Source organism: Gorilla gorilla, chromosome 2 (genome assembly GCF_029281585.2).
Source record: "Gorilla gorilla gorilla isolate KB3781 chromosome 2, NHGRI_mGorGor1-v2.1_pri, whole genome shotgun sequence".
Taxonomy (NCBI): domain Eukaryota; kingdom Metazoa; phylum Chordata; class Mammalia; order Primates; family Hominidae; genus Gorilla; species Gorilla gorilla.
In genome coordinates, this window is record NC_086017.1 from 20,183,787 (window position 1) to 20,206,114 (window position 22,328).

The following is a 22,328-nucleotide window of genomic DNA, read 5'->3' on the forward strand; positions in this document are numbered from 1 at the left end:
ACAGGGTGCTCCCTCCCTCTAATGCCCACTGCTCCACTGTGGAACAAGTCTAGCTGATTTTTTAACACAACCTTTCTTTTTTCGGATAGCAGAGCATTACCCTGTGTCAGACCTGTACTCTGTTTGGAGGCAGGGTCTTTGGCACAGGCCTATACAAAAGACTCTGGGAACACAGAAGGGGATTTTGTGCTGCTGAGTATAAGGGGGTTTTGTGCTGCTTCAGTGCCCTTTGTGCTACTGAAGGAGCACAGAGGGCACTGTTGCTTTAGAAGAAAGTGGGTGGGGAGGAGAAATCAAGGAGGACTTCCTGGAGGAGGGGATGTTTGAGCTGCCAACTGAGGCTCTGGTTCCTGGCATTGTGCCAGGGCTGAGACTACACAGATGAACACAGATTAGTCCTGGCCGCAGAGAACTGTCCACTCTGCACTGGCAGAGAAGGCCTGAGGTATGAACGGGCCCAAGGGCCACACTGCAGGTGATCTGGAGGGGCTGAGGGAAGATGTGGGGTAGGGACTGGAGACCATGAATTTGGAGAGGGGCAGAAGGTTCTGGACCAGGGATACACTCCTTCAGGCACTGGGAACTGTGGGAAGTTCTGAGCCAGGAATGAGGTGATTGGTGCTGCATTTTAGAAATACTCTCACTTTCAAGACTGTCTCCCAGAGCCAAAATCAGCCATCTTCTGGGCCTCTCCAAGCAAGCTGGCTTCATGAGAAAAATGAAGCTAATTTTTACGGACCCTATACTTTCTTCTGTGCAGTGGAGAGAGGGCTTGGGGACCAACGGGCTGGGCTGGGCTCTGCTCTAGGGTCTCACATGAGCCCTGGTTTCCTCATCTGTAAAATGGGTACAATAGTATCCACCCTTCAGCAAGGCTGGGAGGAACTCTATGACAGGGCACACAGAGCCCACGCACAGGATGGGCACGTGCACACCTTTTCCAATTCCCTTTTCTCTCATAAATGCAACAGGGCATTCACGAGGCCCCAGCCACTCTGCATCCCTTCCTGCCTTCTTGCCCTGCTCATGCTGTCCCCTCTGCCTGGAATGCCCTTCCTCCCTTAGCCTCTATGTGTCAAGTCTTTCCCATCTTATAAATGAAATGCTCTCTATTCCTGAAGCCATTCCTGATTCCTGCAGCCCAACGGGATGTTTTCTTAAGCTGCTCTCAGGACTTAATTTTGTTGCTCACTCATTTACTTATTGGACAAACAGCTCTGGAGCATCTAACTGCTCTGGACACTGAGGATCCGGAGATGATTATGACTCAAACCCCAGAGGCATCGATCCAGTTGAAATATGCTTCCCACATCAATAAAATTACTGTGAAATTAAAAATAAATAAATAAGTTTGGGAAAAAATGACTTCTTTCGCTAAAATTATCCTAGATATTTCTCACTGAGGAAAAGCAGCCAGGAAATGGGTGCTTCCTGTTTTCATTAAATAAAGGCTTTTAAACATCTGTTGTTTCTGGTGACAGCCGTTGTCTGTGACTCCGAGGGCTTCAAACACCCCCGGATAACCCGGCAAATCCCAGACCGCTGCTCTCCTGATGGCTTTATCAGCACTGACTTCAATCAGCCTTGGAAAATGTACCCACTGTAAGGGCCGGCAGTGGGGTGCTCTGGCAAGGGTGTCTTGATCTGTTCTACCCTTTGGTCTTCTCGTGGGAGGAAGGCAATGTGGAGATTCAACCCCCTGACAGCCAGGGAAACCGAGGGAGGTAAAGATTGTTTTCTTGCAGTTGCAAAATGAATCTTAATGTGTCTGCAGGACCCTAGAGATGGTCCAGGCTGAGGTTTTCCCTCTGGCTGAGTCTCCTAGGCTGGAGGCACCAGGAAGGGAGTTCACCTGTGAGATTTACAGAGGGTGACAAATAATTCTGCATAAAGGGATGAGTCCAGGAGGACAGAGCTCTGGGGTGCTTGACAAAAACACGGCCACCATAAGCACACACGTTCCCTGAAGGTCGCCCCTAAAAGCTGGGGATAGTGGTTACCTCTGAGGTGGGAACCAGGGGGCTAGAGGGGGCAGGAATGACCTACCTAAAAAACAAACAAATAAACAAAGCAATACCCACCCGTCTCCTTGGGTCCTGTATCCATCCCGCCCCACTCGGAGGTGCTGAATCAACATGTCTGAGCTTTTATGCTTGCACGTGGTGTCACCTGCAACCCTGCTGTGTCCCTCACTGTGAATGTTGGACAGTCTGATTCAGTTTTCAAGTGGAGAAACTGAGGCCATCTGTGAGGGAGTGGCAGGGGCAGAATTAGAACCCGTGCCCCTTGAATCTGCTGTGTCACTTGAGTAAGTTGCTGCTGTGAGACAGTTTATGACTCCTATATAGACATCCCAGTGGTGAGCCAACAGGAGAGAGCGTGGCCCATGTGGATGCCCTGACTGAAGGAAGTGAGGGAAGATGGGAGGGCAAGTCTTCCAGTCAACTATCTCTCTCTCTGGGGATGTCAGAGCTTGGGAGGGACCCAAGGGGCACCTGGGCTGACCTCCCATTTCATAGCTGAGAACACTGAGACTCAGAGAGGGAAGTGGCTTGTTAGCGGCAAAGTTGGGGTTGGGGGTTGGCTCCAGGCCCCCCTTTCCCAGAGTCTGTGCCTGCAGCTAACTTCTCTGGATGACCACGCTGTCAACAGAAAATGCCAGGAATCCAGCTCTGCCCCCTCAGGCCCTGGGCATGGGGAGCTCTCATCCTTGTCCTCATCTGCTCATCCTCTTGACTTAGAACTACTTGTCCTTTCCTTTGTGCGTGTGTGTGTGTGTGTATGTGTGTGTGTGTGTGTGTGTGGCAACCAGGCAAAGGCCCTGAGGCAGGGAGGCAGAAAACCTGTTCTAATCTGGGTTCACTCAGCCACTTTGGGCACATCACTGTCCCCCTTTGGGCCCCGGTGTTTTCTTCTGGAAACTGGGGTTTGTAGGGGAAGGTGTTTGGACTAGATCAGTCACTCAAACCTCAAATCATGCCCTGTTAGTGACGTGAAATTTGTTTAGTGGGTGGTGACCAACATTTTAAAAAAGAAGCAAAGAAATAGAAGAACAGAAAATAGGTAAGTGCATCCCATTATTTTGTGAAATTCTTGCTTTGGTGAAATGCGTGTGTTTACTGAGTCATGACATAAAATACATTTCTTATTGTGCGCCACGGTCAAATAACAGTTTGGGCCTGCCTGTGTCTTCCATTCACCTAAGGGATGTTTCCAAGGCAGGGTGGTGAGCCAGGAGCTCTGGGAGGGCCCGGGAAGGGGGAGGCTGTGGGGTTGGGAAGGACAGGGGAGCCACAGGGTGTGGGCAGGCCAGCCTCAAGTGCTGTGCAAGGATGAAGAGTTTTCAGTAACGAGATAACACATCACAGTGAGGCCTGAACCCATTAGTGGCTGGTAATGAGCAGGTGTCCCACAGGGAGGCTGATAAACGGCCTGTCTGTCCATGGAGAGAGAGGTTTGCAGGAAAGCAGGTGTGGGCTCCACTGTCAAGCTCCAGGGGCATTAATTGTCTTTGCTGTTTTAGGATCTTGATAGGAGTGAGGAAGCCACAATGACACCCCCAAGGAGGGTGTGTGTGTATGAGAGAGAGAGAGAAAGAGACAGAGAGAGAGAGAGAGAGGAGCACTAGGCATGGTGTGGAAGATTGGGGTTCCAGTCCCATTCATTCTTATTCATTCATTCCGCAAACACCCATTGAACACCTTTGGTAGGCTAGGCTGTATGTCTAGGGCTGTTACGTGTCCCTGGATCTAGGGTAATGAAATCTACTGAAGAGGGCATGAAGGAAGGGGACCCACATATGTAGGCCACCTATCTTGTACCAGATACTCTGCTTGTTGCTCGTAGATGCATGATCTGAGCCTTCATGATATCCCAGAGGGGGTGTGTGTGATACTATTATTATCCCCAGTATGCAGATGAGGCTCAGAGAGGTTATGTAACTGGTTCAACGTCACACAGCCAGCTGTGCTGGCACTCAGGATCACAGATCTGTCTGATGTCTGAGCTCACACTTTGAACCCTCTCCCTGCTGCCTAAAATGTGAAATGCCTGTGACCTCCTAGTTTCATTTTTCTTTGGAATGCAGAATCTTATAACATCAGGGCCAGGAACTTGGAGGGCATCTTGTCTATCCCTTTTACCTTAAAGAGAGGGAAACTGAGGCTCAGAGAGGAGTAGGGAATGGCCAGAGACCCCCAGAGAACAGTGTCAGGGTAGGTCCATTAAGGAGTGGAGGAGGTGGGCCCTCAAAGCATCAGCACCAAATCTTACAGCCAAGGCCAATCTGGACCCAGCCAGGGCCTGGCCAGGGCATCCGGTCTGCACCTAGCAGCTGAGTGAGTCCTGGGAGGAAGTGGAAGCCAGCCCCTCCTGTACCCTGCCTCATGCCCGTGGTGCTCCCCTGGGGCCTCACAGTGTGAGCTGACTCACTCCGCCTGCCATGCACCGTTTTGGAGATTCAGGACAGCTTCCTCTGTTCCCCACAGCCTTTCTTCAGCCTGGGAAGCCCCACAGACCACACACATCCCATCCTCCCCTGACCCCGGCAGCTCCAGCACTGAGTTCTTGGTCTTCCCCCTTCAGGTGCAGATTCAGCTAAAGGAGACTGAAGACCTACTGTGTGCTGAGCACCCCACTAGGTGTACTGATAAGCATCGCCTCCCTTGATCCTTGTGAAGTGGGTGCTGTCAGCCCCCTTCCCTTCTGCTGGAGAATGTGACCTTAACTTTCTAGCTCTGTTCCCCTGGGAATCTGATAAAAGTAGACTCTCAGCTGTGTTCCTAGGCCAGCTTGCTGGGGTAAACTGGCTGGTAAACTGCATCTGCACTGGGAGAACTATAAATACTGACAGGGACACCACACTTCGGGTTCTCCTGAGTGCAATGCCCTTGCTATTGGGTGTGTCCTTTGTAGGGACCCTGGAATCCACGTCTGTGGATTTGTTACAGGAGATCCTGGCTCCTGCAGGGCAAGAGGTTTCTAAGGCAGGGCAGCCCCTACACCTGTCCCTTGGGGGACCAGAGGGAAGAGCTCATCGTGGCTGGCTGGACAGCTCGAGGACTGCCCCCATGGCAGAGCAATGCCTGCTGGCAACCTGTGGGTTCTGTGTCCTTCTGGGCCGACCCACGCCACATGTGGTCTACACTGTTTCTCATGGGCAATCCTCTTATGAGGATCGAGGAAGGAAATCCCCATGGGCATTGTGTGGAAACTGAGACTCAAAGAGGTGAAGTGACTTATTCCAGGTCACCCTGGTGGCTGGCCTCCCAGCTTCATCCCCTCTCCCTGAGCTCGCTGGCCCTGGGGCCTACCTCTGGCCGCACCGGGTCCTCGATGCCCACCACGCAGATGCAGGTGAGTTCGTTGAGGATGTCATTCTCATTGTCCCAGTCCGGCTCCGGGCTGCTGGGGAAGTCGCGGTAGGCCACGCAGATAGTGCGGAGCCCATCGCAAGCCATGGGTTCGATCACCTTCTTTACCATCTCGTCCCGGTCGCGGGGCCGGAAGACACGAGGCTCTCCCGCCCCATTGAGGATTTTGCAGCACCTGGGGGAGGATGGAAGGGAGATGGGGAGCCCAAGGAATGCTCCTTCTGAAAGGCTTAGAGACCACCTCCCCACCCTCCTGATGCCCAGCTAGCTGTGGCTGGTCATCCAGTGCCCATCTAGTTCATCCCCCAGGCAGGGTGAAATCAGACATCCTTCCTGCAATTTTTGCCCAGGCCACTCAGCAAGCGGAGCCCCACTTTGGTGTATTATATACTCACAAGATTCATCTGAAATAACACTCCCACAGCTGAAATGGTTTACAAAGCACATAAAACTCAGGCTAGTAGTTCTTGACCCTGCCTGCACAGTAGAATTGCTTGGAGGAGCCTTTAATAAATATCCATGTGTGAGCCTTGCCCCAGAGGTTCCAGTTCAATTTGTCTGGGGTGAATCCAGGAATCAATGTTTTTTTAAACACTCCTCAGAGTGATTCCAATGTGTAGCCAGGGTTGAGAACCACTGGGGGCTAGACTAATCGCCTCAATGTACAAGTGGGGAAACTGAGGCCAGAGAGGGGAAGGGATTTGCTTAGTTCACCAGGCTTATTTCCAGCACTCCTCTGGAGTCAGAGGAGTGTGGCTAATAATGAAAATAGCTACCGTCAACCAACACTATGCTAAAGGAAATGAAATAAGAGAGATCTAAGTGTGATAATGAGTAGAACTTCCCGATGAAGCAGCGGCTTAGGGAGGAGAAGGGGGAGGACTCTGGCTATAGAAATGTTTAAGAGGATATAGTGGAAAACACAGTGGCCAAGGGGCATGCAAGTGAAGATGAGTCTTGCTGGGTGACCTTGGGCAGGGCCCTCTGTGGCTCTGGGTGCTACACGGCCACTCCAGCCGGGCAGGCTGCTGAGCCTGGCCTGGATGGTGGCCAGTGCTATATGACCCTGACATCCCCAGCTCCCTGCACCAGGGCACAGCCCTCAGCCCCGGTGCCCTGCCCAGCGCTTACTTCTTGAGCACGATCTCAGAAGCCCCCTTGCTGTACATGCGGAAGCTCTCGTCGGGCAGCTTGATGACAGTGCTCATGGACTTGCGCACGGAGTTGAAGGTGTACACTTTGTACAACTTCTCCTCTGGCATCTGGCTGCGCACGGGCTCGTAGTCCTGCTTCAGGTCCAGCACGAAGCCCAGCAGGCCGCACTCCGTCTTGTTGCCCACCTGCCGAGGCAGGGCGCCCTCCTTCTCTGGGGGCTGCAGAGAGAGGAAGGAGCGGCTGGCACCTGGTGGGGCCTGTGTCGGGAGCCTCTGCCCTGGCTGCCACTGAGGCTCTGGGACTGCCACTAGGTGGTCTCTGGGCTGGGGGCTGAGCCCTCAGGGAGCCCTTGGCCCATCCCCTGCACCCTCAGGGCTCTGCATCCCAGGTCCAGTCCTGACTCCGGGTGAAAGGAGTGAAGCAAGATTAGCTTTTAAAAAAATTATGAATTATTTCAAACATGAAAAAGAGAATGATGTAACAAAGTTACGTGCCTATCATCCAGCTTTGTAGCATCTTAACATGACGCTGTACTTGCCTCAGATTTTTCTATTTTAAGAAGTAAAACATTACAGATAAAGTTGAATCCCCTCCGCAAACCTCTCCCCATCTGCATAATTCACTCCTTGTCCCAGAAACAACTTCTGTCTTAAATTTAGCATTAATCATTACCATGTGTGTATTTAACTGTTAATTCTGAGATAATTGTAATTCACATGCAATAAGAAACAATACAGAGATGCCGTATACCCTTCATCCAGTTTCCCCCAATGTTATCACCATAGTATTAACACAAGTACCACAACTGAGATGGAGATGCTGACACAAGGGAGCCGAACTTGTTGAGATTTCACCAGCTTTACATGAGCTTGTGTGTGTGTGTGCGTGTGTATTGTCTATGCAATGGCACCACATGTGAGTTAATGTGGCCACCACCACTGTCAAGATTCAGGACAGTTCATCACAAGGGTCCTTGTACTACCCTTTTTTTAAAGCTATGGTCACCTCTCTCTTCCCCCAACTCCTTGGCCATGGCAACCACTAATCTGTTCCCCGTTTCCAAGCTTTCATCATTTCCAGCCTGTTATATAAATGGAATCATACAGTCTGTAACTTTCGGAGCTTGGCTTCTTTGCTGAGCAGAATCCCCCTGAGATCCAAGCAAGCTGCTGTATGTGCTGATAATCTGTTCCTTTTGATTGCTGAGTGGTATTTCATGGGACAGACAGACTGTCCCTCATGAGTTCAATTAGGTTGAACCAATGGAAACTGCTATTTTTGAATGTCAAAAATGGTCAAATATAGGCAAGTTCATGCAGTTTAACCTAATGAGACTCCTGACCTCAAGTAATCCACCTGCCTTGGCCTCCCAAAGTGCTGGGATTACAGGTGTAAGCCACCGTGCCCGGCTGTAACTGCGCCCGGTTGTAACACTGTTTCTGAGATTCATTCATGTTTATGGCTCTAGCGTGTTTCTTTTTAACTGCTCTACAGATGCCATGATGTGAATATGCTGCAAAGACTTATCCCTTCCCTGAGTGCCTCCCTTATTTCCTTCTCCCCTTCACACATTAGACACACAGTCTTTGGCACCTGCTTCATGCTGGCCCTGTGCCTGCCGCAGGGCCGTGTGAACACCATTAGCTCCTGTCCTGGAGACTCCCAGAACACCAGCTGCATCTCCCCAGCACCTGTCACTTCCTCACATGGCTGCCCGAACACGGGCTGTTTCATGCCTCTGTGCCTTCACCTCTGCTGCTCCTCCCAGGTGGGTCCCTCTCCCTTCCCTGCCAGGCAAACTTCCTCTTGTCCTTTAAGGACCAGCTCAAATATCTCCTTGTTTTTGAAAACTGCCATGTGGGTCTTTCTTCCCCTGTGTAAACAAGCTGAATTCTATTTCCCTCTGGGTTCTCAGGGTCAGTGCAAAGCCCAGCACACAGCAGGTGCTTATTAACTGTTTGCTAGATGGCTTAATGCAGGCCAGAGTGGTGGGGGAGACTGGTTAATGGTAAGGACGAGATGCCTCCATATGGGCACTGATGTGGGATTCACAGGAGGCTGTGAAAATGCAGATTTGCAGGTGGCTCCCATGTGCACCCCCCGACCCCAATGCACACACCCACTCATGCCACTTAATAACATTGAGACGGGTGACTCAGGTGGAGCTGGCTTCAGGGGTGGTGAAAGACACCAGAGATAAACCCAAACTCTAGAGAGATTCTGAAGACGAAATAGCTATGAACACGCCTGTGTCCCCCTGAAGTACCAGATGAACCTCTCACAAGGAGCCCTCTGCATCCTCGTCCTCAGTCTCCCTCATATTACCCAAAACAGCAGCCCAGACAGGAAGAAGGTGGACTCAGGAAGATGTCAGCATGGACTGGCTGTGCAGGGACAGGGAGGACCCTCTGTCAGCAACTGGATATATCCCTGGCCTATTCTTCCCTCTTCTGCAGCTAGGGCTCAGGCCCAAAGAGCAGACCTGATTCACATGGGGGGAGTACAGGCATTGACATGCAGTGGTCCTGAGACCTGGGGATGCATAGGAAAAAAAGAGCCTTTGAACCTAAACCAGGTCCTCAGTTTCCCCATCTGTAAGATGGAGAGGCTGGAGCACATGCTTTCTAGCTCAGAGAAATATCAACCCTCTCCTTAAAGTGGATGTGGTGAGGGAGGGTAGAGTGAGGAAGAACTGCAGGTCCCTCGGTGGTTGGTACGGGGGCCGTGGATAGGGAGCAAGGCTCAGAGCACCTCCCCGGCTCCCATGGCCATACTGACCTAAGGCATCCTGTGCCTTGAAAAATGCCCCACTCCCAAGCTCTTTGATAGGTTTTACTAAGAAGCAGAGGAATATTTGACACAGCTTCCCATGTCTGAAGTTTGGGAAAATAAGTTCTAAGATTTTCCCTTTCTCTCTGCAGTATGCTGTTATTGTGTGCTCTCTCTCTCTCTATATATATATCTCACACACATATATATATATATTTGCAATTTTATAATTAACTTTCTGTTGATTTCCAGAGTTTTATGTATTTTTCATAACAGTTTTTTCTCCCTCTACTAATGAAAGAAAATGACGACACAGAGGACTTAAATAAAAATGCCTAATTGCTTATTTGCCCAAGAGAGCTGAGCAGTCATGCCTGCAAAACACCCAGGATTTTATTACCCTCTGTGAAATATTTTAATTTTCCTCTAAAAGGATTTCAAACAATCCGTGGTTGCAAATGGCAGAGCTGCCTCCTCCGTAATTCAATTTGTTTCCATGAACTTGAGCTCTGAAATCGCCTACATGCATTACTAAGAATCAGGGACCCTCCCCTTTTCTCTTTTGGCTTTTTGAGATCCTGACAAACCCAGAAGTTTTGCTCCTGCTGTAAAATTTCCACGAGCCTTTTTATCTCCAGGGCTCCAACTCTGTAAGGGAGTTAAGGCATTGGTATTGTTCCTGTTTTGAGGGACGGAGAACAGGCCCTGGGGAGAAAAGGGACTTGCTCCTAGTCAGGGACCTGCAGAGGGTCAGGCCTGGGACTGCCCCAAAGCCCCTGATTCCAGTTCCAGCTTGGTCCAGCACATTTCTCGGCATGGTGTTGGGCCTTTAGGGAATGCTGGGTGCAGCCATGGTCGTACCTTTGAGAGGACAATTCGTGCTCTTGTTTTGGGATGCTGGGAAGTGAATGGAGCTAAGATCAATGAATGATGACTTGAAGAGCTACAAGTTATGGATAACAATTGAAAAAATGGGATTAAGAAAAACCATAGCATATATCACCCATTAAGATGGCTACTATTAAAAAAAAAAAGAAACAAAAAATAATGTTGGTGAGGATGTGGAGAAACAGGAACTCCTGTGCACTATTGGTGGGAATCTAATATGGTACAGCCACTATGGAAAACAGTATGGTAGTTCCTCAAAAAATTAAACATGAAATTACTATATGATCCAGAAAGTCTGATTCTGGGGAATATGCCCCAAATAATTGAAAACAGGTACTCAAAGAAATATTTGTATACTCATGTTCAAAGCAGCATTAATTACAAAGTCTAAGAGTTGGACACAACCAACGTGTCCATCGACAGGTGGATGGATAAACAAAATGTGATTTATCCATACAATGGACTATTATTCAACCTTAAAAAGGAGGGAAATTCTGATACATGCTACCACATGAAGGAATCTTGAGGACATTATGCTAAGTGAAATAAACCAGTCACAAAAGGACAGAAACTGTATGACTCAACTTTTATGAGTTACTGGAGCTGTCAGATTTACAGACAGAAAGTAGAATGGTGGGTGCCAGACATGGGAGGAGACGGGAATGGAAACTTACCATTTAATGGGTACGGAGTTTTAGTTTTGCAACCTGAAAAGAGTTCTGGAGATGAGTTGTACAACGATGTGAATGTACTTAATACTACTGTATACTTGAAAATGGTCAAGTTTGTAAATTTTATGGTATATATATTGTATGCAAATTTTTAAAATAAAAAATAACTTAAAAAGCTCCTAAACAGGCCGGGTGTGGTGGCTCACATCTGTCATCCCAGCACTTTGGGAAGCTGAGGTGGGAGGATCACTTGAGGTTGGGAGTTTGAGACCAGTCTGGCCAAGATGTCAAAACCCCGTCTCTACTAAAAATACAAAAATTAGCCAGGAGTGGTGGCAGGCCCCTGTAATCCCAGTTACTCGAGAAGCTGAGGCAGGAGAATCACACAAACCTGGGAGGCGGAGGTTGCAGTGAGCCGAAATTGTGCCACTGCACTCCAGCCTGGGCGTCAGAGCAAGACTCCATCTTGGGGGAAAAAAAAATAATAATAATAAAAATAAAAAAATAAAAAAGCTCCCAAACGAACCCCATAGCATGGTAAACGGCAGTAACTGCAATGTGATGATTTTTCTAAGAGGCCATTAGAAAACAACTTTATGCTAATTGGCTGTCTCTGGTGACCTAGCCAGTATCCTTTAAGGACAGGCATCAGCAATGACGTCTCCCCTGATGCCTGGAGGCCCAACCTCAACAGCTGTAGCCATGCCCGTTTCCCCAAATGCCTGCTCTGCGCTCACCACTCTGCTGAGTTCTTGACATGCATCACCTTATCATAGGCTCACAGCTGCCTACAAGGCAGGGGCTGTTCTTCCTCTCATTTTATAGTCATGCACAACTGAGGCCGGGAGAGGCAAGGCTGCATGGCAAGGAAGGGTCTACTTGGCTAGGAGCCGAAGCAGGGGCTCTGGGCCCTGAGCCCACAGAGCACCTCTCCCAGAAGCCTGCCTCTCTCCCTGGCAGAGACCACTGGCTCAGAGTCACCAGGGCAGGGCAGTTTGCCTCATTCATGTCCACATCCCCACCCCACCAATGCCATAGGGCCTCCAGTGAACATTTGTCCAGTGAATCAATGAATAATTTTGTGTTTGTGTGTGGGGTGCTGCCAACAGTACCCCAGGTGGCATGAAATTTTGGCAGAACTTGGTTCCCAGAATCATCCTGTAAAGGCCTGGCTTTTGAGGAGAGTGAGGTGGCTGTGCAGGGCCAGTGAGCCCTGGGGTCTTCCCCAGAGTGGGGGAGGGCAGGAGGTGGGTGCGGGTGTCCGGGACGACAGAAGCCCCCTGGAATGCAGAGGTGCTGCACTCCGGGAGAGTAGACCCCAGGAGCCTTCCCCAGCTCACCAGTGCAGAGTGTGTGTGTGTGTGTGTGTGTGTGTGTGTATGTGTGTGTGATAAATGGGGTGTGTGTCTGTGGTGTGTGTATATGTGTAGTGTACTTGGTATGTGTGTGGTGTGTGTGTGTGTATATGATGTGTTTGGTCTGTGTGTCTGTGGTATGTTTGGTGTGTGTGTGGTGCATGGTATGCGTTTGTGTGGCATGTGTGTTGTGCGCTGTATGTGTATGGTATGTACTGTGTATAGTGTATGTGTTGTATGTGCTGTGTGTGTGTTGCATGTGCACAGTAGGTGGTGTACATGTGTTGTGTGTTTGATGTGTGTGATATGTGGTGTATATGTGTTGTGCAGTGTGTGTGATGAGTGGTGTGTATGGTGTATGTTGTATGTGTGTGGTGAGTGTTGTGTTTGTGTGTGATGAGTGGTGTGTGTGGTGTGTGTTGTATGTGCATGACATGTGTGGTCTGTGTGTTGTATGTGTGGTGAGTGGTAAGTGTGATGTGTTTGTGATGTGTATTGTGTGTGGTGAGTGGTGTGTGTATGCTGTGTGTGGTGTGTTGTGTGTGGTGTTTTTTTGTGTGGTAATGTGGTATATGTGTGTTGTGTGTGATGAGTGGTGTATGTATTTTGTGTATGTAGTGTGTGTTATGTGCATGGTAGGTGCTGTATGTGTGTTATGTGTGTGATAAGTGATGTGTGTCATGAGTGGTGTATGTGTGCTGCCATGTGTTGTATGTGTGGTGTGTGTGATGTGTTGTCTGTTTTGTGAGTGTTGTGTGTTGTTATACGTGTGGTGTATGTGGTGTGTGTAGTGAGTGGTATGTGTGGTGTATGTTGTATGTGCATGGTAGGTGGTGTATGTGTGTGGTGTGTTGTATGTGTTATATGTGTGGTAAGTGTTGTGTGTGTGTTGTATGTGTGTGGTAGGTGGTAGGTGGTATATGTGTGTTGTGTGTTTGTGTGATGTGTGTGTTGTGTGTGTGGTAGGTGGTATGTGTGCTGTGTGTTTGCATGATGGGTGTGGTGAGTGGTGTCTTGTGTTGTGTGTGCATGATGGGTGGTGTATGTGTGGTCTGTGTGATGAGTAGTGTGTTTTGTGTATGTGGTGTGTGTTGTATGTGTGTCGTAGGTGTTGTGTGTGTGTTGTGTGTTGTATGTGTGTGGTAGGTGGTATATGTGTGTTGTGTGTTTGTGTGATGTGTGTGTTGTGTGTTGTGTGTGTGGTAGGTGGTGTATGCGTGTTGTGTGTTGTGTGTGTGGTAGGTGGTGTATGTGTGTTGTGTGTTTGCGTGATGTGTGTGGTGAGTGGTGTGTATTGTGTGCTGGATGTGCATGATGGGTGGTGTGTGTGGTGTGTGTGGGGTGTGGTGTGTGTGTGGTGTGTGTGGTGTGTGTGGTAGGTGGTATGTGTGCTGTGTGTTTGCGTGATGTGTGTGGTGAGTGGTGTGTATTGTGTGCTGGATGTGCATGATGGGTGGTGTGTGTGTGGTGTGTGTGTGGTGTGTGGTGTGTGTGGTGTGTGTGGTAGGTGGTATGTGTGCTGTGTGTTTGCGTGATGTGTGTGGTGAGTGGTGTGTATTGTGTGCTGGATGTGCATGATGGGTGGTGTGTGTGGTGTGTGTGGTGTGTGTGGTGTGTGTGGATGTGTCACTGTGTGCATATCAGGGTGAAAGGACTAACAGCTCTGTTAAAAACTGAAATTCCCCATCTGGAGTGATTTCCTTTAAACTCTTCTTCCAGAGACGAGACGGTGTTCGCAAAAAAAACCAAAAGCAAAACCCTTGTTGAATTCGACACCCAGGCCCCTGCTGTTTCACATACCCCACGGCCCACCTCCCGACCTCAGTGCCCTGCTAAGTCCCTTCCAGTATCTTCCACGCCTTCTGACCCTCTTGGCTTGGCAGGAGCCCAGTCTCAGGGTATGGCCTGGCTTAGGGGGACTTTGAGGCTCACTCGAATATTAGATCGAGCCCTGGGTTTGGTCTCAGGAGATCTGAATTCAAGGGCTGTCTCTGCTTCCCCCATTCCCCTTTCTCCTCGGCCCTCCCTACTATCTGCTAGGTTTTAAGATTTATGGGAAATACAGCACAGCCAACCCTCCTCCCTTCTGGGGTTATTGGCCTCGTGGCCACCTCCATGTAGAATGGGGTGTGCTGGGGACCTGGGGCTTCACCAGGCGAAGCTTGGCTTATCTATTCAGGAAAACCATCCTGCAGGGGGAATCCTTCCTTCAGAACCACTTCGGGGGCTCCAGGGAGATTTGTTTTTCTCTCAATAGCTTATGTTTCAGAAATACGCCATAAACTCCCAACAGTTCAGCTCCGCAAGTGCCCATCCTCAGTTTAATAGTTCAAATGTCAACTGTAGTATCAACCTCCTCTAAAAGAGGTCTAGTGAAGTAGAAAATTTAAGTCCGCTCGGGTGGTTCCAGTACACAGAACAGACATGGGCAGAACAGGGGGATGTTTTCCCAAGGAAGCGTGTTGCCTCCAGAGTTGAGGAATAGAGCTATTTCCATCTGAAAGCTCAGCTGTGGCTCGGAGGAGCAGCAGGACAGCCAGAGCTGCTAGTGGAAGTCTTGACGTACAAAGCACCGCAGACCACAAAGGGAATCTGAGGGTGCGCCAGGGTTTCTGAGGCAGGGAAGCAATTTCTGACTAAAAGATGATTCACACAGCTTCCCTCAGAGGGCAAGTTTAGTTACTGATGATTAGAAATAAGAATGGAAAGAAAAAAGGCTCTGCCATTCTCAGAAAGGATGGGGCACAGGGTGGGGCTGGGCCCCTGAGAGGCCTCCCAGCCTGTAGCCTCAGCCCTCACACCACCCTCCTCCACCCGTGCCTGGGGTGGTTCTTCTGAGCGCTGGGAGGAGAAAGCCCATTAGGGGCTTATTTGCTACCACTGGCTCCCCCCAGTTCTCCCAGCCTCACCTCTTGTCATTCTGGCCCTGCAGAAATGCCCAGGCCACAAATCACCATGTTTCCTAAGTGAGCTACACATCTTAAGATCTCTGGGCCTTTGCAGGGTCGTGCCCCCTGCCTGGAATACTCTTGCCCCCTGCCTGCTTGGTGAATTCCTCCAGAATTCTCCGGGCCCAGCTCTGCCACTTGGTGGTGAGGAGCGACCCTGGTAGGTTCCCTTCTGTTTCTGCAGCGCGGTTTTCCTAGCTGCGAGATGGGAATGGTCCTATTTGGCCAGCTGATCTGAAGGGGATGTTGAGGGTCAAGAAGGACAGTGGCTGGCATAGCAAACTACAGAGGGGAAAGCTCAGAAAGAGCAGCAGAGGGAAACAGAGTAATGACTTCCGTGGATGAGCACCTGCCTGCTCTGTGTCAAGCACTGTGCAGGGTGCTGTACACACCTCAGCTCATCTAAGCTTCACAACAGCCCTCGGACAAACAGCCTCATGGCAGAGGTGTGGCTCTGCCCTGAGTGGCAGGGACCTGGGCCTGGGCTTGGGATTGTACAGATCTGGGTTCCAATCCTGGCTTGGCCTCAGATCTGCTCGGGTACTCTCGGCATGTGGCTTACCTGCTCCAACTGCAGGGTCCTTATCTATGCATTGGGGTGTGGTGTCACCCACTCTGTGGATTGTCATACAAAGCAAGGTAGGGAAAGCACTCAGCATTGAGCCTAGCTAAGTAAATGTTAGCAATAATGATATGCTCACTTTATAGACTGAAAAACAGAGGCTCAGAGAGGTTAAGTAACTGGCTCAGGATCACACAGGTGATGAGTGTTGGGGCTGGGATATGAACCTGGTCTGTCGGACTTTAGAGCCAAACCTCTTAACCATTGCTTCCTGAGCTAGGTATTGGAACACCTGGATTCTAACATCACTAACCCATGGGGTGACTTGGGACAAATCCCTTCCCATTTCTCAGAGTAAACTGAGGGGGCTGAACTAGGTGGCCTGTACGGTTTGTGAATCTTGTAGACCTTGCAATCTATCCTTGCAAATACTCTTTTTTTTCAGTAAAAGACATCGGCTAATTGGGAGGTCTATGGATCAATGCTGCCTGGATGGCTGAGGGTAGTTGTGGAAGAGACCAGCTCAACAAGCTGGAGGTAGTGAGAGAGCACTGGTATGGGCCATGGGACTGGATCCAAGGCCAACTCCTGCCTCTTGCTGCCATACAAGAACAAAAAAGTAGAAGGTAGAGACATCAGTCCTGCCTTAAGACTCCTATAAATTCATAGTCACCCATCCACCCATCCACATATTCATCCATCCATTCGTCCATTCATCCATCCATTCATCCACCATTCCATTCCGTCAAGCAATCAACACATCTACCCATCCCATCCCATCCATCCATCCATCCACCTACCAGCCAATATATCCATGCATCCACTCATCCATCCGCCAATGAACACACCCATCCATCCATTTACCAACCATCACATCCACCCATCCATCCATCTATTCATCCATCCACCCATCCATCCACCTAACTGCCATCCATCTATCCATCCACCCATCCACCCATCTATTCATCCACCCGCTCATCCATACACCCATCCATGCATTCATCCATCAATCCATCCATCCACTCATTCATCCATCCACCCATCCATCTACCTACCCACCACTCATCCATCCATCCCCCCTTCTCCCTACCTATCCCTCATCTCATTGATTGCTCATCTACACATTTATTCATCAGTCCATTCACTTACATCACCCATCCACCCAGCACTTCCCAAAAGTCTATCCGAGGGGGATAAGAGAAGACTCAGCTGTCTCCTGCTCTTAAAAAGCCCACAGTCTGGCATCAGACAGCAAGAAGACACAGAGGAACTGGCCTCCTTGTGGAGGGGGAAATACAGCATATGGGAGCCCAGCCCTGCCCAGGGTCTTATTTTCCCAGTCTAGGCTCATTTCCCAATTAAAGCTGATGGGTAGTGAAGCTGGTGGACATTGCATGTCCTTCCTGCCCTGTCTCCTCTTATATGGTTTCAGAATGTCCTGCAATCTAGATTTCCTGTCCTGGTTTGGAGGGTGGCCGGATGTCTGCCCTGAGCAGAGCAGCTTGGGCCTCTTCTCAGTCTTCATCTGAACCTAGAAAGGGGAGCCCCTGAGAGGCTTTTTGCCCCATATGGCTGGCAGGCCCTGGCTGTGAATCTCACCCTCTGGACCCCAGACCTTTCTTCCCAAGCAGACCGTAGGCTAGAGGTGCTGCAGGGTTGGTATCTATGACCAAAAACCTAGTCTGGACATCTGACTCAGCAGCTAGCTTTGGGGTAGCCATGGGTCAGCTTTGCTGCTAATTGGCTGAATGGTTTTGGGCAATAGCCTTTCCCTCTCTAGCCCTGATGTCTCTGCTCTCTTTATTTGTTAACCTCTGCATTGCTACAAATGGAATCCCCTTTCAGTGGGTGATTTTATTGCTGAATAACAACAATACTAGTCATACTGAGTGCTGTGTGCTGAGCACTTTCCATTAACTAACTCACTTTATCCTCACAACAATCCAAGATTATCCCCCTCCCCTAGGAAACTCAGGCACCGAGAGGTTAAATAATTTGGTTATATTCATACAGCTGGTGAGGGATTTGAACGAAGGCAGTCTGGCTCCAGAGGCCAAGTTTTAACCACTACCCAGTCACACAGAGGCTCTGCTGTCCTTCCCACATCGATGGCTGTCAGCTCCCAGCAAAGAGAATAATGTGGCCAGCGAACTTACAAGAAAGACCCAGAAAGACAGGCGCAGGTATCTACGATGTCACGGTTCCAGGCACAGAGGGGACTCTGGTGTCTGAGAGGTAAGGGACCTGGCCTGGGTTACAAACCAAGGACCCCAGTTCCCAGGTCCCTGACCTCTCTCCAGCCTCAGCAGCTGCACCTCCTCAGATGGACCGACTGACCCCTGTCCTTTATGCCACCTGAAAAGACTCAATCCACCAACATCTGGAAATGACATTTCAGCTTTGCCTCCAGTGCTAAAAAGCACTGCTTAATTGAGACTCATCACTGTGGAGAGGTTTCCTCAGCCTTCCTGGCAGATCCCAAGAATTCTTTTTGACTATAATTGCATTACACACATGTCAATCCAAGCCCACCCCACAGGGCTGTGCCCACATGGCTGAAGCCCATTCTGGGAATCGCCCTGTTCCCCTCTCTGCCAGGTCTGCAGGAGGAGATCATTATCAGCATCCCAGTTATTTTAGGAAGTCCTGGGGAGCAGAATAAAGCATCGCTGATCTCCCTTGATTCCCAAATTGGGTGGGGTGGGGGAAGAAGACAAAAACATCGTCATGTTTGGCATCACCCCCAGGGTTCTCTATCACTGTCTGCATGGGTCCTCTGACCTACTTTCCCCGTTGTCAGTTCTGCCTCCCTTAGCCTGCTGCTCCAGGATGATGCGGGTGGCTGCTCAGCTGCTGTGGAGGGTGCAGGAGCCACCTCCTCCTCCTTCCCCTACCAGCTCTTGGCTCTTTGCTGCTGACTCACGCTCTCTTCCCCATTTTGATAAAGCTGCTAGCAGCTCCTACAAACCCAACCTGACTGAGAAGGTTGCAGCTGGCTCAGGGGCAGAAGGAGGAGGAGGTCAGGGCTCAGCACATCGGGAGGGTAAACAAAAAAGCTTAGCTGATCACCCAGATGCTCGCAAGGCAGAAACGCTCTACATCTGGGAGCTGATGGACATCTGGATGGATGAACTTTGGGTTTCTCTTCATCTAGTGCTGGGGAAACCTGTGCTTCTAAACCAGATAGGGTTTACAGCATGGTGAGTCTAGGCAGCTTAGCTGAGACAGTAAGTTGAGAGTTTTTCTTATCAAAATGAACAATATTACTACTATTAGCAACAACAACATCATCAGTGGTAGACTGTGAAAATGGCCACAATTATTCTCCTTTCTGAATCCATGTCCTTACAGCACCTCTCATCAAGAGGTGAAGTTTATTTTACCACTGTGTGAATCTGGGCTGGCCTCCTAACTTACACTGGCCAAGAGAATGCAGCAAAAAGTGACAACGTGGCGGTTCAGGCCTCAAGAGAACTTGCACACTTCTGTTCTCTCTTAAAGGCCTGTTGTCGCCATGTGAACAAGCCCAGGCTAGCCTGCTGGAGGAGGTGAGACCACACAGGGCAGGGATGAGCCAGCCCAGCTGAGGCCATGTCAAGTCAGCCTACAGTTCTGCCAAGATCAGCAGAGATGTCCATGTGAACCCCTGCAGATGCAGGAGGAAGCCTAGCTGAGACCAGAAGAACCATCCAGCTGAACCCAGCTTGAATTGCTGACTCACAGGACTTTGAGTGAAATACACAGGTTTGTTTCAAGCCACTAAGTTTTGGAGTAGTTTGTTATGCAGCAAAAGCATACTAATGAATGTTTGTGTGTGTGTGGGCAGGGGGAGTGGGGGTTCAATGACAGGATTTAAAAAGCATAATTAACAATAAAGGTTTCTTTGTCACACAAACATTATAGCAATATTAATAGTATATTAAGTCAAACAGAAACATGTTGCTTACTATCTGACCATACCAAAATATATTAGCAGGATTTGAGATTATGAATCACATTGCTCAACCTGCCCAGTACCTCTGTACCATAACATGGATGTTGCTCCAGGTGGTGGATGTGCCTGGTATCCACTTACCAGAATCTTGGTGGTGTAGGCGCTGTTGATGGCGATGGCATTGACCAGCAGCTCCATGGTCTTGGTGTTGATGGAGCTGGGGTCGGGGATCTCTTTATAGTGGACGTCGCCGACATAGGCCTGTACCACTGTCATGCGATTGGTGGTCAGCGTGCCTGTCTTGTCTGAGCAGATGGCTGTGGCATTGCCCATGGTCTCACAGGCATCCAGGTGGCGTACCAGGTTGTTGTCCTTCATCATTTTCTGGGAGAAGGGGCAGGTGAGAGGGCAACAGTGAGGAGAGGGGCTGGGGAGCATGGGGTGCCTGGAGGCACTGGGTAAACATGCAGTAAATAAGGCAGAGCCACCACAGCCTGCCCCTTTGCTTCCTGCACTTGTAAAGGATCTTGGTTGCTGCTGCTTCCTATACCTGGGCTTCTTTTGTCTGTGCGTGGCCCTTTCCTTTCTCTTTTAGTATCTGAACCATTTAAAAGACTCAATTAATTGAATTTATTAATTTGGATTATAGAAGTAATCTACATTCTTTATGGGAAAAAGGGGGAAAGATAAATAAGGTTGGTTCCCTCTCTGAGTACTTTAAGTATTTTTCTCTTATAGACTAACATAAGTAACTATTCCTTCTTTGGTCATGAATTTTCTCAAATGTATTATCTTTCACTGGTGCCTGGCTTTCATTCTCATTTTCATTTTACCAAAAGTAAATAAATTAGGATACAGGAAAATATCTGGAAAAATATCAAAGTATTAATGTCATTATTGCTAAGTGATAGAATTACAGATTTTTGTCTTTTCTATGACTAACATATATCACTTACATAATAAAAACCACACATTTCTTTAAAAAAATACACAAAAGGGAAAAAGAAAACATATCAACTATTAGCTACCATCCAGAACTAGGTACATCTTGTATATCAACATCCATTTTTTTTGAAATTTATAACAAAAATGGAATATTCCTATACACAATATTTTCTTCTATCTGCCTTCTTTTCTCTCTGGCCCAACTCCACACTCATACCTTCTTCTAGGCTCTCAAACAAGTAATGCAAATGAAGTAATTCTCAAGGAAATACTGTTCTTCATGCAGGCCCTCCTGACATAGTAGCTGAATCAGATGGAGTTCTAGGCTGTGCCTAGGAATTTGGTTTCCTTTATTTTTGCTCCTCATTATAACTCTTTATAACCAGGGTAAAAAAGAATAATAATTTTAATAGAGCTTTATGTTCCTAAAAATGAATATTAGTAGGATTATATTCTCTTGCAGTTTCTCCTACTATAACTTGTGATAATAGTAATAATAAACGCATGTTGAATGATCAACAGCAACTTGAATTTGCAACACGTTACAGTTTGCAAAGCCTTGTTGCGAATTACTTATTGTCCGATGTTTTAAGAATTCTGTGGCACAGGAAAAGATTCTGGTAATCCATTTTGGCAACTGAAGAAATCTACGCAAAGTGACCTGACCAGGATCACACACCCGGAGGGGTTTAAAGCTGGGATTTGAACCTACCTCCATTTAACCTCACAGCCTGGACCTTTCTATTGGGCCTCAGCCCACCTGCACTCTCTGAAGAGGGTTTGTCTGTTGGGCTCAAGAATCTTTAAGTCCGTACTATCCAATATGGTAGTCACATGTATTGTGACTACACGTATAGGGTACTGAGCACTTGAAATGTGGCTATTCTGAAGTGAAATGTGCTGTGAGTGCAAAATACACACCAGATTTAGAGGATATTATGAAAAAATGTAAAAGTAGTAGTTCATTTATAATTTTTATAGTGATCACACATTGGATTGATAATAATTTGGATAATAATGTTGGATTTGACATACTGGGTTAAGTAAATTATATTATTAAAATTAACTTCACTGGTTTCTTTTTACTTTTCTAAAATAATGTAGCTACTAGGAGTTTTTTCTTCTTTTTTAAAAAATTATTTTATTTTGTAGAGATGGGGTCTCACTATTTGCCCAAGCTGATCTTGAACTTCTGGGCTCAAGCGATCCTCTTGCCTCGGCCTCTGAAAGTGCTGGGGATTACAGGCATGAGTCACCACGTCTGGCTGCTACTAGGAAACTGAAAATTGCACACGTGGCTCACATTCTGTCTCTTTTTGGGCAGTGCTGATCTAAGTGGTCAGTCATCTCTGTGCTCTTGATGGTGGCTCCCAGGTCCAGGCTCAGAGAGGGCACAGTCTGCCTCTCCTGTGTTGGGGTGCTCTCCTAAGTTTATCAAGTGACTGTAAAAGTACCTAACTTCAACACTACCTAAGATGAGCGAAGGTAGCGGGTGCCAGAGATACGAACTGCAGAAGGCGCAGAGGCCTAAAATCATCTGTATATGATTCTCCCAAACCAGCTCTGTGCAACTTTCAAGGACATCCCCAGGCTCAGTGAAGTGGCTGTGGAGGCCCCCTACTCATGGCTCTATAACAGTCACCCTCTGCTGGCCCTGGGTCCCAAAGTAGCCTCTTGTTGTGGCCTGTTTGGGCTTTGGTTTGTGGGGATGGCGTTTCTTCAAGAACCT

At 48.6% G+C, this 22,328-nt stretch overlaps 1 protein-coding gene across 13 annotated transcripts in view; it reads right to left on the reverse strand.

Annotated features, from left to right (window-relative positions):
* ATP2B2 (ATPase plasma membrane Ca2+ transporting 2) overlaps positions 1–22,328 on the reverse strand; it is a 385,217-nt gene that overhangs the window by 28,981 nt on the left and 333,908 nt on the right. For all 13 annotated transcript variants that reach the window (XM_031009131.3, XM_031009134.3, XM_004033609.5 and 10 more), the window contains 3 exons: positions 19,796–20,038; positions 6,504–6,745; positions 5,313–5,547 (listed from right to left, as the gene is read on the reverse strand). In XM_031009131.3, the coding sequence (XP_030864991.1) occupies positions 5,313–5,547; positions 6,504–6,745; positions 19,796–20,038 (720 nt within the window). The remainder of the gene's footprint in view (positions 1–5,312; positions 5,548–6,503; positions 6,746–19,795; positions 20,039–22,328) is intronic.